We start from the raw sequence: 13,191 nt of genomic DNA on the forward strand, positions 1-13,191 counted from the left end.
CTTGCAGATTTATTTTCTGATTTGTTTTCTGATTGTCATTTTGACCAGTTGCTTGCACACGTGCCATTATTTTCAAGAACATCTTTTGAAAGCTCATTTGTCGCCGAGAGCGAAAAAAACAGCGCGTGCTATGCTCATCAAAATAATATCAAATCAACATATCATTTCCACTATTTTTTTCTTCACTATCAGCCAGTGAATAAAGTCTTTTTGATTTCACTTTTTTTTGACGAGATACACAGCAGGGCTTTTGAAGTACCGCTGTAAACGTCAATCCCCTGTCATCTTACGCCGTATAATCTTGAACAAATAACAATTTTCAAGTACTTGTTTTTTACGACAATTTGTTATGATGAGGATCTGAGCTGGACATTTAATACTTTTGGTATGTTAACATTCTGATGTGATTATAAATGACCACGATAGAGTTTAAAAATGTGTTAAATCTTGATATGAGTGAATTGAAACTTAGAAACTTATGTTCTTTCTATAATATGGTCTTTAAACTTACAAACAATGCTTCTAGATTTATTACGAGAAAGCTGGGGAAGTAGCGCTCTGGCTGCGTTCCAATCTTTAAAAAGTCAAATAGTTCGATACCCTGCAAAAATGGTTGTAACACAGTAAATCCGTATACATCGCTTCAAGTCGTCTCCAAATAAAACTATTAAGCTGATAATCAATCTGCACGGACAGAAAAAAGCAGCAAACTTTTATGATATAAAAAACATCAACCAAAATCTTACAACTACGTTACGACTCCCTAATGTTATCACTCCCTGCAAAGGAACGTGTAACCAATACTGATTTTCATAAATTGCTAACGTTGTTAAGAATAATTTTATTCGTGAATTTTGTAGGGGACGCGTAGGACCTCTCCAAACTTAAGAGTGAAATTAATTTGACCTCATTTTAAAATCTGTTCCGACACACTGTACTTAATCACTAGTTGAAATGATTCGTAACACAACCATTTCCACCATACAAATTACCCTCGGAACGATCGCCCCTAGATAATTGGTCCGAAGATAGTTATATCTGGGTACAGTAGTAGTCCTCCCGACAATGGTCACCATAGGAAATTTAAATACCCCTGTCTATACTGTCTATGTGCTTCAATGGGTGTCAAAACCCTGGTAAACCTTACTTTCTAACATTTCAAAAATGATTCTTGAGAAAACGAATTAGATTATTATTTAGGAGTGATCAGCTGTTTGGATTTCACTGGATCAAATTGGGGGTGTACAGCAAAGAAATTAAACCCATGTTCGCTTTATTAGTAATGGTTTTGAATTATCTGTTTGTGTTGAGGAAGCCATTTCTGATTGGTAGAAAGCTGACACGAAGAATGAATGAAGATTTCAGGATTTTCTTTTGTTTCATTTTGGAAATTATTTGGGAGGGCCAGTGAGATTAGCGCCAGTGCATAGGAGTTGTGTAATATATTATTTAGTAATTTGATGTCGTAAAACTTTATGGTCGTTTAATGGTGATTAATGTAAAACTTCAGGTGTCAAACATGGCACGCGTTTGTAAATCATTACGAATGCATTAGTTGTTTGTACAAATATTTGCAAGCAAGTAGGCACAAGCAGCTCGCAGCCTCATTTCATTTGTTCCACCATATAATTAAACATTCAAATTTCTGATCAGAAGAAATGATAAGCTTCTTTTAGTTAACTTGTGATTTTCTTGGCTAATCTTCTTTAAGTACATGCAATGGTCGAACAAGAACGTACCTTGTTTATTCGAACAAAAGGATTGTAATAGAGGAATTTGAAAAACCCCTCCTGCGGTCACCTTCTTCATTACAAGGCATCCGGTCGGCACAGAGAAATCAAAAAAACATTGCTAGCTAAACTGGGTCGTTTATATTAATGACTAATTAAGTAATGACAATCATCTTAATTAATGTAGCATTTTAGTCTGCTATTATACCTAGAGCATGGAAAGTAATTTAATCAGTTGATACCGGAAATCGGGTAATAGGCTTTAGTTTCCAGGTAACCACTCTGCTAAGTCGAAAATTACAAGATTTATCAAAAATAGATTCGACATTTTTATCCGTAAATCCGTTTTTAATTCAAGCGTTCGTTTTTATCAATCTATATCTGTAATGTGTCAAATTTTGTGTACAGTTCTTATAAACTCTCTAATCCTACTTAATGATGCAAAGATCTGTGGCAACATTATTGAATATATATTCATTTATTTCTGCTGATATTTTAATGATTTTCCTATTTTGTTGATAATGAGGATGTGGTATCAAGACTGTTGCCTCTATTATAAAAGTCGACACTGTTGTTGATAACTAAAAAATAATAAAATTTTATAAGATCTTACTTTAACTGAATAACTTATTCGATTTTTACTTTAAGAAAATAATCTTGAGAGGTCTATAATATACATTTGAGATATATTTAGAATTGAATCACTCTCTCTATTTCGTTTACCAAAGAAGATCCACCTTATAATTAGGTGATTTTCCCGGTTCAAAAGGGGGATGGACAGAAGGGTTCCTTCCCTGACTTGAAACTTATTTATTAAAGCATAAAAGGTTATGTACTATTTTATTTACTAAAAGACACAAAAGAAATTTCTCCCGGAGGGTCATTTTCCTGAGGAGATGCATATGGGCGGATTGAATGACAAAATGATTCCGTCAGTCAAAGTCAATATTTAAACTTTTTGTCAGCTTTTGTGACAAACTTCTTTTCATTGAAACTTGACCCTACTACCCCTTTATTGGAACACATGTTTAGGACTCATGTTGCAACGTACACAAGGAGTGTCATCTACATGTTAAATACATCTATATGAAACATTTTGTTTTTAAGAAAATGAAATTGCAGAAAAATTTAGTCAATATGGAAAAGTCAAGGGTACCTTTAAGGGATTAAAAATCTTTCTCTGAAGTCCTTTATCCTTTGAGGGATTTTACTATTCGAAAAAATGTATTTCTTTTGCTTCTTTATTTTGTTGGGCTCTCTGAAGGGGAATTTTCACATCCTCATCCTAAATGATATTGTTTTCAAGGAGCTGCACAGCCTTCTTCACTCTCAGTCAGACGTTAAGCCAATTAATTTCTAATCAAATCATATATGTTTCGCTGGTTAAGTAAAAGTGTACATCACTCCCATTGCAGCTGAGTTATCCTTTTAACAGAATTTGCAAGTTTTGTAAACAATTTCTATAAATTCATAATGAGTCATGACAACTCTTTCAATTTAAAAATTTTTAACGGAGTGAAATTCACTCCGGAAACATCGCGGTTTACAATAATTACTTTTAGTCTAATCGTTTTGAAAAGTGAGCTATGACCTGTACTAATGTTCCTTAATTTGATTTTGATTTTCACGAAACCACAAATAATTTACAAACTTTGCAAACCACAAACCCAACGTTTTGAAAGATAAATTTTGTCGTCGGAAAATTTATAGGAAATTTTATAGGAAATTTGCCTTAGCGAAAAATTAGAAATTGCCACATTCGACCAACCCGAGAAACTGTTAAATTCAAGGAATGAACTGATCTCGAAATGTCGGCATGTGAATAAGTTCACCCTCAAACTCCACGACACCAAAGACTGAAATGACGTCAATTGCTTTGACGAAGACTCTACAGTGCACAGTATATTTTTGTAAACTTGAAACGAATTTTTGTATAGAATTTTTGACTGAAGATCGTGACGAAAAGTTGCGTGAAACTTTAAGTATCAAACAATTCTTATCTCAACTTCAATTTATTGTGTAGGAAATTTTAACAAATTTAATTTTCAAAAAGTTTTTGTGATATGTGCAAGTTTCGTGGTCTTTCAATTGCAAAATAAAGCTTTCTTCCATTAGCATGGACTTATATTTCTTGCCTTTGGAATCTTTTCCCAAAATGTTCAAAAGGTAATCACGCAGCCAAATCATGGTTACATTAATCTAGCAAGTATTCCTGGTGTACAGGCAAGACTTCCATTTGACTTAAATAAATGTACACATCTTATTGATTGAAGTCGGAATCCGTTCCCAGACTGAGAGGGGGAGGTTTAAAAAGCTGCAGATTTCCTTAATGATTTATAGAAACCTATAAGCAGAATTCTATATTGCTTGAAAATCTGAGCTCCAGACAATTTTGTCCCTAAATTGCCTTGAGTTCCAAGGGGAGGGGGTTACGATATTTGTAGTTGGAATCCCAAGGGTAAGCTCACAAAAAAAGCTCCTCGTTACGGTTGAACTGCTTTTTTTTTGTAGAAAAGCCTATTATTTTTTCAAATGGATGATTCAAAGGCCCTTCGGGAAGAATATTTTCCCGATGAATGAAAGGTGGTCAATTATTTTCATGTTTGTATTTCCTTGGTATCTCCTATACAGCAGTAGACACGGCGCAAAGTAACAGTAAAAGTAGACCCAGACAGGCGAATATATTAAAAAGTCTTTTCCTTTATGCACATATTCCAATCAAGATGTCGGCACTTTTCGAATGGAGGAAGTCGTGTAGAGCTATTGGGAAATACAATGTCATCTAGTGATCGATTTTTAATGTTCTATGTCACTTATGAACCTCTTTAAATTCAATCAACTGTCCTCAATGCAGGAAACTGTATAGCGACTTGACGAGGGAAATTCGAAATGATGCCATTATCCTGTCTAATTTTCATTCACAATTATTATAAGAGGGGTTAATCAAACGTCCCGATTTTCCATAATTTCCGATCAAAGAATGTTTACTTCTTCAAGGAAAATATATTGGCACTTTATTTCTAGTTTATTCTAAAATAATGTGTTGCTAATTGTTTTGTTCGGCCCATGTCATGTGTGTTCATATCTTTCCTGCAGGGAACTTCTTTGTCATTGCTGACGTGAATATTTATATTGGCCCATTCCAAAAAATATCTATGGATGCATGATGGTGGTGGTTCCGTAAAAAAACCTTCTCTAGTCGTTAGGCTCCGAGGAAATCTTTTTGAAAATACCCAACCGTAAGGAAACTTATTTTGGGGAGCTACTCAAAATACTAGATTATTATTATTTTGGTGAGAATTTACTTGTTTTGTCAAGATTGGTTCCCTTAAGGGAATTCCCGAGATATTTGGGGTCATTTCTGCTGAGGGAATATTATATTTATGAATACGTGAAAATGTTGTTTTTTGTTTGCAGTATTTTCAATAAGAATTGTTTTCTTTTTTCTTTCTCGACTCAACTTTTCTCCAAACATTTGCATCTGCAGCTCGGCATAGGTGTCAGCTATTATTCATGTTTCACTTTTCGTGCAGTAAACGACAAGGACCCGTGTTTATTTCAATTTGGTTTAAAGTCAACTTAAATTCGATTTGAGCCTCGTTGTAAATTCTAAATTGAATATTTACAATTTTAATGGTTCAAAGAAGAAAAGAGAGATGGTCCTTTTGACACGTGCCCATCATTTTGTCAAATTTTCTTAAGCTTCTTACTAAATGCGATTTGTGAAGTTCATGTTAATTAAAAGAAGGGTGTTATCGTTGAATTAACGTTTGCAACAGTCTAGGGTTTTATTCTCGGGCATAGAAAGTAACTATATCATTGAAGATTTTGTCTTATAAATTCCATTAACGTCTTACATTGATCGTCTTTGTTGCTTGACTTTCAGTCAGAAAGTTTGATAATCCCTTATGATTCCAAAGGAAAATGACATAATTTTGAGTTTGATTGGAAAACCTTGGTGTTTTGAGTGTCAATTCGTCTTGTCTCTTGATTATTGATGAAGCCTTAACAAATATTAGTCTTGTCTACTCCTCATTTTATTGCACACCTTCATATTGAACCTGCTAACTCCTTATACCCCTTACATTATTTTTGGACCTACCCGGAGGTCCTATGATTTTTTGCACAATGATTTTGCACAGCTTTTTTACCCCCAGTAAATTGCCAATTTTCTGCCAGAAATGTTCAAGACTTCCACAAAAAACACTTTTTCTTGAGGTGTGTATTACATGGTAAATTTAGATTGGGTTTGGATCCTAACCTAGAAATGCCTTAAAAATATTTTAAGTTGAATTTTCTGAGAAAGTTGAGAATACCCATGATGAAATGGAAGAAACGTGTATTTTATCAGTCTTTTTATGGGCCCTTATAACACAGATTGTGAATATTGCACATTTATGTTAGAGAATTATTGAACTATTGAATGTGTTTTAAAATACTCATAAACGTGTTTTTACACCGCATATTTTTCCCGGTGAGTACGGGGATGTGTAATTCTCATTGTGTGAAGTTGATGATCCGTATTGGCATTTTTTTAGATCGGTACATCGGTAGTAGGGAAAAAAATAAATGGATAATCGGTATTTCATGCGCATCTGGGTATTTGTAACTTTTTATGTCGGTATTTCGGTATTTTCGGTATCAAATATCATGTGAAATCAAGAAATCATGTTTTTCATCATTGAAATTTTTAAGAGATACAAGGTAAGGGGAGTCTAGAAAATCTACATAGAAATGCTGGTACAAAATATCGAGATTTTCAATGAGAAAGGAAAGTCAAGCCTTGGGTGGGTACAAGATATTGAAATCGATCGGTATCGATATTTGAGCGAAAAAGGGTACTTAGGGTAGAAAGTGTCGGTATTACGAAGTCTCGTACGTCTCTCACTCTACCCTCTTTCACCTTACGCAAATCAAATTTACTTGCTGATGAGCTCTTACTAGCTTCCGACTCTGTCAGCTCACTTTGATCAAAGAATTCCTTGCTATGACGCTTTAAAAACAGCACAGAGCTTTTCAAAACGACTTGTAAAGGTCCAATAGTATTTCTAAAAGTATAAAACTTCTTATAAACTTCCTAAAATTACATCTTACACTCTTGCAATTTGTTAAAATGGGACAAAAGGTATATTTTGGGCCAGCGACCAACCAGTAATCAGACAAAAGTTCGTACAATACCAATATATTTTCGTGCCGGTAAATTTAGAAAATTCTGTAGATATTGGGTCTGTTTATATACAATAAAATACACTACCGCACGAATCAAAACAAAGTCTGGCGTACTGATTACCCGAATAATTATATACTTTATATACTGTCGTCGAAAGGTAAGGTAAAAAGGGGGCAAATTAGATGCCAACCAGAAAATATGTAGGAGGAAAGATTTTTAGGCTTTAAATCAATGAAATATACTGTACCTATTTATACCTTGCTCAAGGCCGACTAGGTAGTCAGGCAAAGTTCCTCGGTGGGACCAATTGAGGCCTCTACAGCCCTATTATTTCGTGCACTTTAAGGTAAATTTGTCCTTTTTTCAATGTCATACTCAGAATCATAAAAACGGGAGTTAACTCATATTCAGTTGTAAAAGTTTCACCTTTTTTTAGACAATACCCAATTTTGTGACTAAAATTTTCGAATTTTCAATCAAAATTCCATGAAATTTGGGGGCTAACAGGTTTCGAAAATTTTTCAAAAATAGGAATATTCTATTTTGCGTCATTGTTGAGAACTAAAGGGGTTTTCATTAAGATTTTTTTCGCCTTGTTTGTCAAAATTTGATAATTCGTTGAAAATACATTATCTTGAACTGACCGAAGTAGTCTTGCGGTATTACTTGACTAGGGTGCTATCGAAATTGTTTTGCATGAAATGGCGGCGGTACGATGCACTGATAACGTTAAGTAGTTGGCGGGGAATACAAGGTAAACGAGAGCGGTAAACACGCAGCGAGACGGCCAATTAAGAATAAAGGTTTGAGTTGAAGTTGTGAACAGTTCGAAGGAGACAAGTTGAAATCAGTGCAAATGAGAAGTGATAAAGATTTCTCGAAAGTCTAATAGACTTGCTTTGAATAATAAAGGTTTTTTTTACTCTTATAAGATTTATTTTGACCGTAATCTTAACGAGCTGAGATGAAAAAAAATCAAAGTTAAGAAGCTTCTTGTCACCGATAGATTACTTTGTTAGCCTCGTTTTGTATAAAAAGTTGGAGTTTGGGCTGTTTGAAAAACTTTCGCCAAATAACGACTTTGTAACTATGGTTTCCATAGAAAACTAATTAGTTCTAAACGACATTTTTCAAATTTGTCATCTTAAGTGTTAATAAAACATAATAGCGCTTCCATTTAATGATCCCAGGGAGAAAGGGCGCCTCGTTTACATTCCATTAATTCAATTCATCGACCAATCAAATTCGTTCGCTTTATGATTACACAGGAAATTTAATGAGAATAGAACAATAGGCGCACGCGCCGTATATAAATGCTCGTGCTAGCCTCGAGATCAATCAAAATAGTGAGTGACTCGCTTTCAAGAAGAGGTTCATCTCGTTTTCAAGAAGAAGGCGCAATCCTATCTCGTTTTCACGTAAGTATTTTTTTGTATCAATCTCACTTCGGTGAAAATTCTCATCTTGATGTCGAGGTTTGCTTTCGCCTACCTCATATTCATGTCGAGGTTAAGTTTTTCTTTCATTTCCTGACACCGAGGTTCTTTTTCTACCTCACTTCCAAGTTCAATTCTAAGAAGCGTTTAAAGGGAAAGAAAAAGCCATATTTTCCAAACATTTTATTTTGCTACGTGTGGAAGAAGAAGACGCTCAAATTCAACAAAATGTCTTCCTTTTGCAAATTCAGGCTTCACTTACATCATGAATACGCAAACTTTGATCAATGCTTTGGAAAGTCTTCCCACCGGAAATTACGAGTTTGCAGAAGTGAGGTTCGATGGCTCACCTGATGAAACAGATTCCATGGGAAGTTGTTGTGATTCGCCCAACCGAAGCTCCGAAGGCTCCCTTTCACCCACACCCAACGAATCATCGTGCGATGACGAATACTTCGTTTTCCCCAAGCATGAAGACAATGCTGATTCCGATCTCAAACTTCAACGCAAAATGGAATGCAAAGTCAAACGAAACGAACGAGAAAGACGCCGTGTTCGCAGACTTGCTGACGGTTTCAAAAAGCTCCGTGAAGTTGTGCCAGGGAATTATAAAAAGCTCAGTAAATTGGATACCCTTCGAAGAGCTCTTGATTATATGTCGAGCTTATCGGAGATCTTGGATGCTCAAAACAATGGCAGATACGACCACTCCTTCAACGGGATGGCCTTTATCAAACAGGAAAGAAATCAGGTAAATATATGTTTTAGATATTTTAGAGCTCTTTTCAAAAGTTTTTACTGGGGACTTTCGAGAAACATTTCCCGCGAATTTTTGGCGCTTATTTACTTACTTATGCGCTCTTTTACAAAAAATGGCGCGTTTTTCAAATGCTAACACAAACATCTGATGACAGGATTTGTAAAGGATTCATAAACTTTCACACTTGTAGTAATTGACCTATGGGAAAATATAAAGACACTAATTTCTACAGAAAATAATTAAGAAAATTGCCGGGGTAATTAGCTCTCTACACAAACTTTGTTGTGGTTTTCAAAGAAAACGAAAGAAAAAAATCAATCATCGCAGTAATGTTCTAATTAAAGATGTGTACCAACGCGAAAAATTAGCTGGCCCTTTGCAAAGGGAGCTTTTTCATTATTTGATCAACTAAATAGTTTTTCACCTTTAATTCCTTGAAATAACTGATTTTAAATTCGATTTAAGGTCAGATTATAACTTATCAAAATTATGCGCACGACGCGTGCCCGGGAAATGAGATTTACAGATAAATTGAAATGGAGAGATTTTTATGATCTTTTAAGACTTTTTCAAGAAAAAAAACCATGATGTGATTTGTGAAAAATAATCCAAAAGTAAACGATTTCATTGTATTTCAATTTTCTTTTGTTTCGAAGTAGACAATCTGATTTGATGTTTCAAAAGCGCTTTTTCTTTTTCATAAAAATCTTTAATAAACTGATGACATTTTGATGAACAAAAAGACAGTGGTCACCTGTAGACTTGTTTTGTTCTTCACTTTCTAATTGACTTTGAATGTTTGAAAATACGCGATGACTCACCCATCCTCTTCTCATGCAAAACAATCATTGCATAATTCCTCATTGATAACATTTCCCTTTTTCTTTTTTAGTTTCCACACGACTTTCCGTCATGCAGTCCACCCAACTACCACCCGAACACGATTTCATACACGCCAAGCCCTCCCGAATGGTCTTCGCCCATCTTCGAACAAAAACACGCCCCTCATTACACACCTTACACCCAGCACCACCCTTACTATCCAGCTCAGCGCCCATCCATGTTGATCCCTTATCCACAATATGCAGCATAAGTTTCACCACTCGAATTATTTGCTGATGGAAATTGCTGGTTTTGAATCAATTGAATGAATCATGTGACGCTGACCGCCCCTTGGAAACACCCTACAAAGCTGCTACTGGAATCAAGATGGACATTGGAATCAACTCAAGACTGAAGAAGACTCAAGACGGTTCTGACGCAACCACTGGAATCAATTGGACCCAACTCAAGACTCAAGACTTATCTATGGACCCGACTCAAGACTCAAGATTATCGAATGGACCCACTTCAAGACTCAAGACCCAATCCCAACCTGTTTAGGTGATCTGGAATCTGCCTAAACAATTTTTAAAGACTTTTCATTTTTGTCATATTTTTTATGTAAATAGACGCTCAAGACTGAGGCACATTTGGTACCTTTAACATTTTAAAAGAAAATTCTTTGTAAGTACGATTTTTTAATATAAAAGAGAAATTTTTATTGGATGTGATGAGCCTACTAACGCTGTATGTGTTTGACATCACGATATATTATATTATATGAAATGATGTAACTATAACTTTGTAAACTATTTTTTAATATATGAAAAAAGCAAATTAATAATTGTGTACTTTTTTATTGGAGACTAGATATTTTTATTTCATTAATTGAAGAATGTTTTATGGACTAATTTTGTAATGATTTTTTACGTTTTTCATAAGATTTTGAATAATGTTTTTAACAGTATGAATGAAAAAGTGTCATTTTTTATCTGCTGCAAACTACAAAACTCTTTTTTTCAATAAAACCTTTCATGCATTGCGAAATATAGTAATATGTAAGACCGTAAGAAAGTTTGCTTAAAGGAAATTTTTCCCGGGTGGGGGGGGGGACTCGATTCAAAAACGGCCGTATGTGCGCCCCAAAAGTAGGGCTTTGAAAAAAAATCGGACCCTTACAATGCAGAGAAAATTTAGCCGAATTTGAGTAATTTTGGGCTAAAAATTAACCCTTCGTGCGTTTTTTTCATCTTTGACCGTTTTAAGGCAAAATAGGTTCAGACAAATTTTACACCCTTAGAGTGCACTTTTCTCATCTTTGCTTATTTCGACCTATAAAGTGCACTTTGGGAAGCTTGGTTTACCTCGAGTGCCCCCTCCCCCGGAAATTATTTTATGGATGTCCCTTATTTACATAACTTAAGTACAAAATACTGAGGCTTTAATTGTCAAGGGGAGGGATATTTAAACCCTGAGCATTAACACTTCTTAATCTCGACGGTAGAAAAGGGTCTTCAAAACCCAAAAAACGTTTTTCTTTGCAAAAAAAAGGCCGCTGTTCCTAATAATCCTCATAGATTTAGGCTGCTCGGTGTCTTTGGGGCTTAACGGTACATTTGCCACATACAATGGTTGCTAGGGAAATATTCCATATCCTCATTCCCCCAGGAGTAAGCTAACGGTTTCGGGCCTCTCAAAATTTGGGACTATGGAGTGGTTTGAAATGTTCTCAACTTTTGAGATGGGATTAAGCAATGAAGTATAAGCCTGAACCATCTGGGGCTGGAAGCTATGCCATCAACAAATAATATCTTTGGATTAGCTTAATTTGAGGCTACTTTTTTCCTAAGTTGTTTTCACACAGATGCCAGATTAAAAGTTACACTCGAAGAGAGTTATGGATATACCATTTGAAAGTGGAATTATTGCAATTATTCTGAAATGTCTGCTATTATTGTTTTTACGGTTTTAAAATCTTAAGAAAAGTTTCTAAGTTTTGTTTTGGATGGAATATTTCTTTTACTACAAAGTGCGTCAGATGTTATTTACAAAGTGTGTTGATTTTTATTACAAAGTGTGGTAGGTCAATTATTACAAAGTGTGCTAGGTATTACAAAGTGCGTCAAGGTGTATTACAAAGTGTGTTAGGTATTACAAGGTGTATTACAAAGTGCGTTAGGTATTACAAGGTGCGTCAAGGTGTATTACAAAGTGCGTTAGGTATTACAAGGTGCTTCAAGGTGTATTACAAAGTGCGTCAAGGTGTATTACAAAGTGTGTTAGGTATTACAAGATGTGGCGTTATTACAACAGAAAAGTGTTATGTTCCTGGTACACTGATTTCGTCTTTGAGTAGACAAAAGACCTCCAAATTTTTTTAGTATGTCTTAAAAGATTTTGTACTCTAATGACTTGATTTAAAGCTTTACTACTAACACCATGTCAAATCTAGTCTGCCAGATGAATTTGCAAACTAAACCTTTTCATGTTTTCAGTCCGTGGTTAGCTTGGCCCAGGCCGTTGTCAGTGACGGTGACAGTGTTGAAAGAAATTATCGAAATTACGCAGATTCTAGAAATTCTGTCAATCTTTCGGAGTCGCATCGACAATAATTCATAGGGAAATTACAATAATACTCGTAAGTGCAGGAGAAGACTGAAACGGATACAAAAGTACAATCATGGACAAAATATTTGAGACAAAGGGGATTTCCCTGCGAAATTTCAAACACCACGCATGATTTTTAAGCGCGTTAAACTACAGTTGGAAAGTAGAGTTTTAACTCTTGAGTTTTAACATGAGACTTATAACTTAGGCTCTCAGGATTTAAAAGCTCGAATTTTCTCCAGTAAGGCTTGGAATATAGCCTAGAAGCCACCAAACCCTCCAAAATCGAAATATTCAATGAAAGAAAGTTTGAGTGCTAAAATAGCAATTCTCACCCGAACTTTAAATTCTGAATAACGTTAAAATACACTAAATTCTCAATATATTTCGACCATGATTGTAGCAACTTTGTGTGTCTCCTTTTTTCTTTTGTTAATACGCAATAATTCTGTTATTGCAGTTACATTATCCATAACAACTTACCGAGACGATCAGGTTACCCGGGCCAATATTGCTCGGTTTTTCCAGCCATTTCTATCCATCATAGCTGTCTTGAGGCCTTCTGGGGGATAACGTCCAGGTGCATGATTTTCAGACGTTCAGCATAATGATGACCGTGTCTTGGTTTCCAGAGAACCAGCTCACTAATAATATTTGCTTCGGAAA

At 35.2% G+C, this 13,191-nt stretch overlaps 1 protein-coding gene across 1 annotated transcript; it reads left to right on the forward strand.

The window, feature by feature from the left end:
- Positions 1–8,236: 8,236 nt before the first annotated feature.
- On the forward strand, positions 8,237–10,887 carry LOC136820540 (helix-loop-helix protein 3-like). Its single transcript, XM_067076728.1, has 3 exons — positions 8,237–8,318; positions 8,588–9,087; positions 9,989–10,887. Exons 2-3 carry the CDS (start codon positions 8,602–8,604, stop codon positions 10,187–10,189), a joined length of 687 nt encoding a protein of 228 aa, XP_066932829.1. The 5' UTR covers positions 8,237–8,318; positions 8,588–8,601; the 3' UTR covers positions 10,190–10,887.
- Positions 10,888–13,191: the final 2,304 nt, after the last annotated feature.

The sequence above is a fragment of the Clytia hemisphaerica genome, unplaced genomic scaffold (assembly GCF_902728285.1).
Source record: "Clytia hemisphaerica strain Z4C2 unplaced genomic scaffold, Clytia hemisphaerica genome assembly, whole genome shotgun sequence".
Taxonomy (NCBI): domain Eukaryota; kingdom Metazoa; phylum Cnidaria; class Hydrozoa; order Leptothecata; family Clytiidae; genus Clytia; species Clytia hemisphaerica.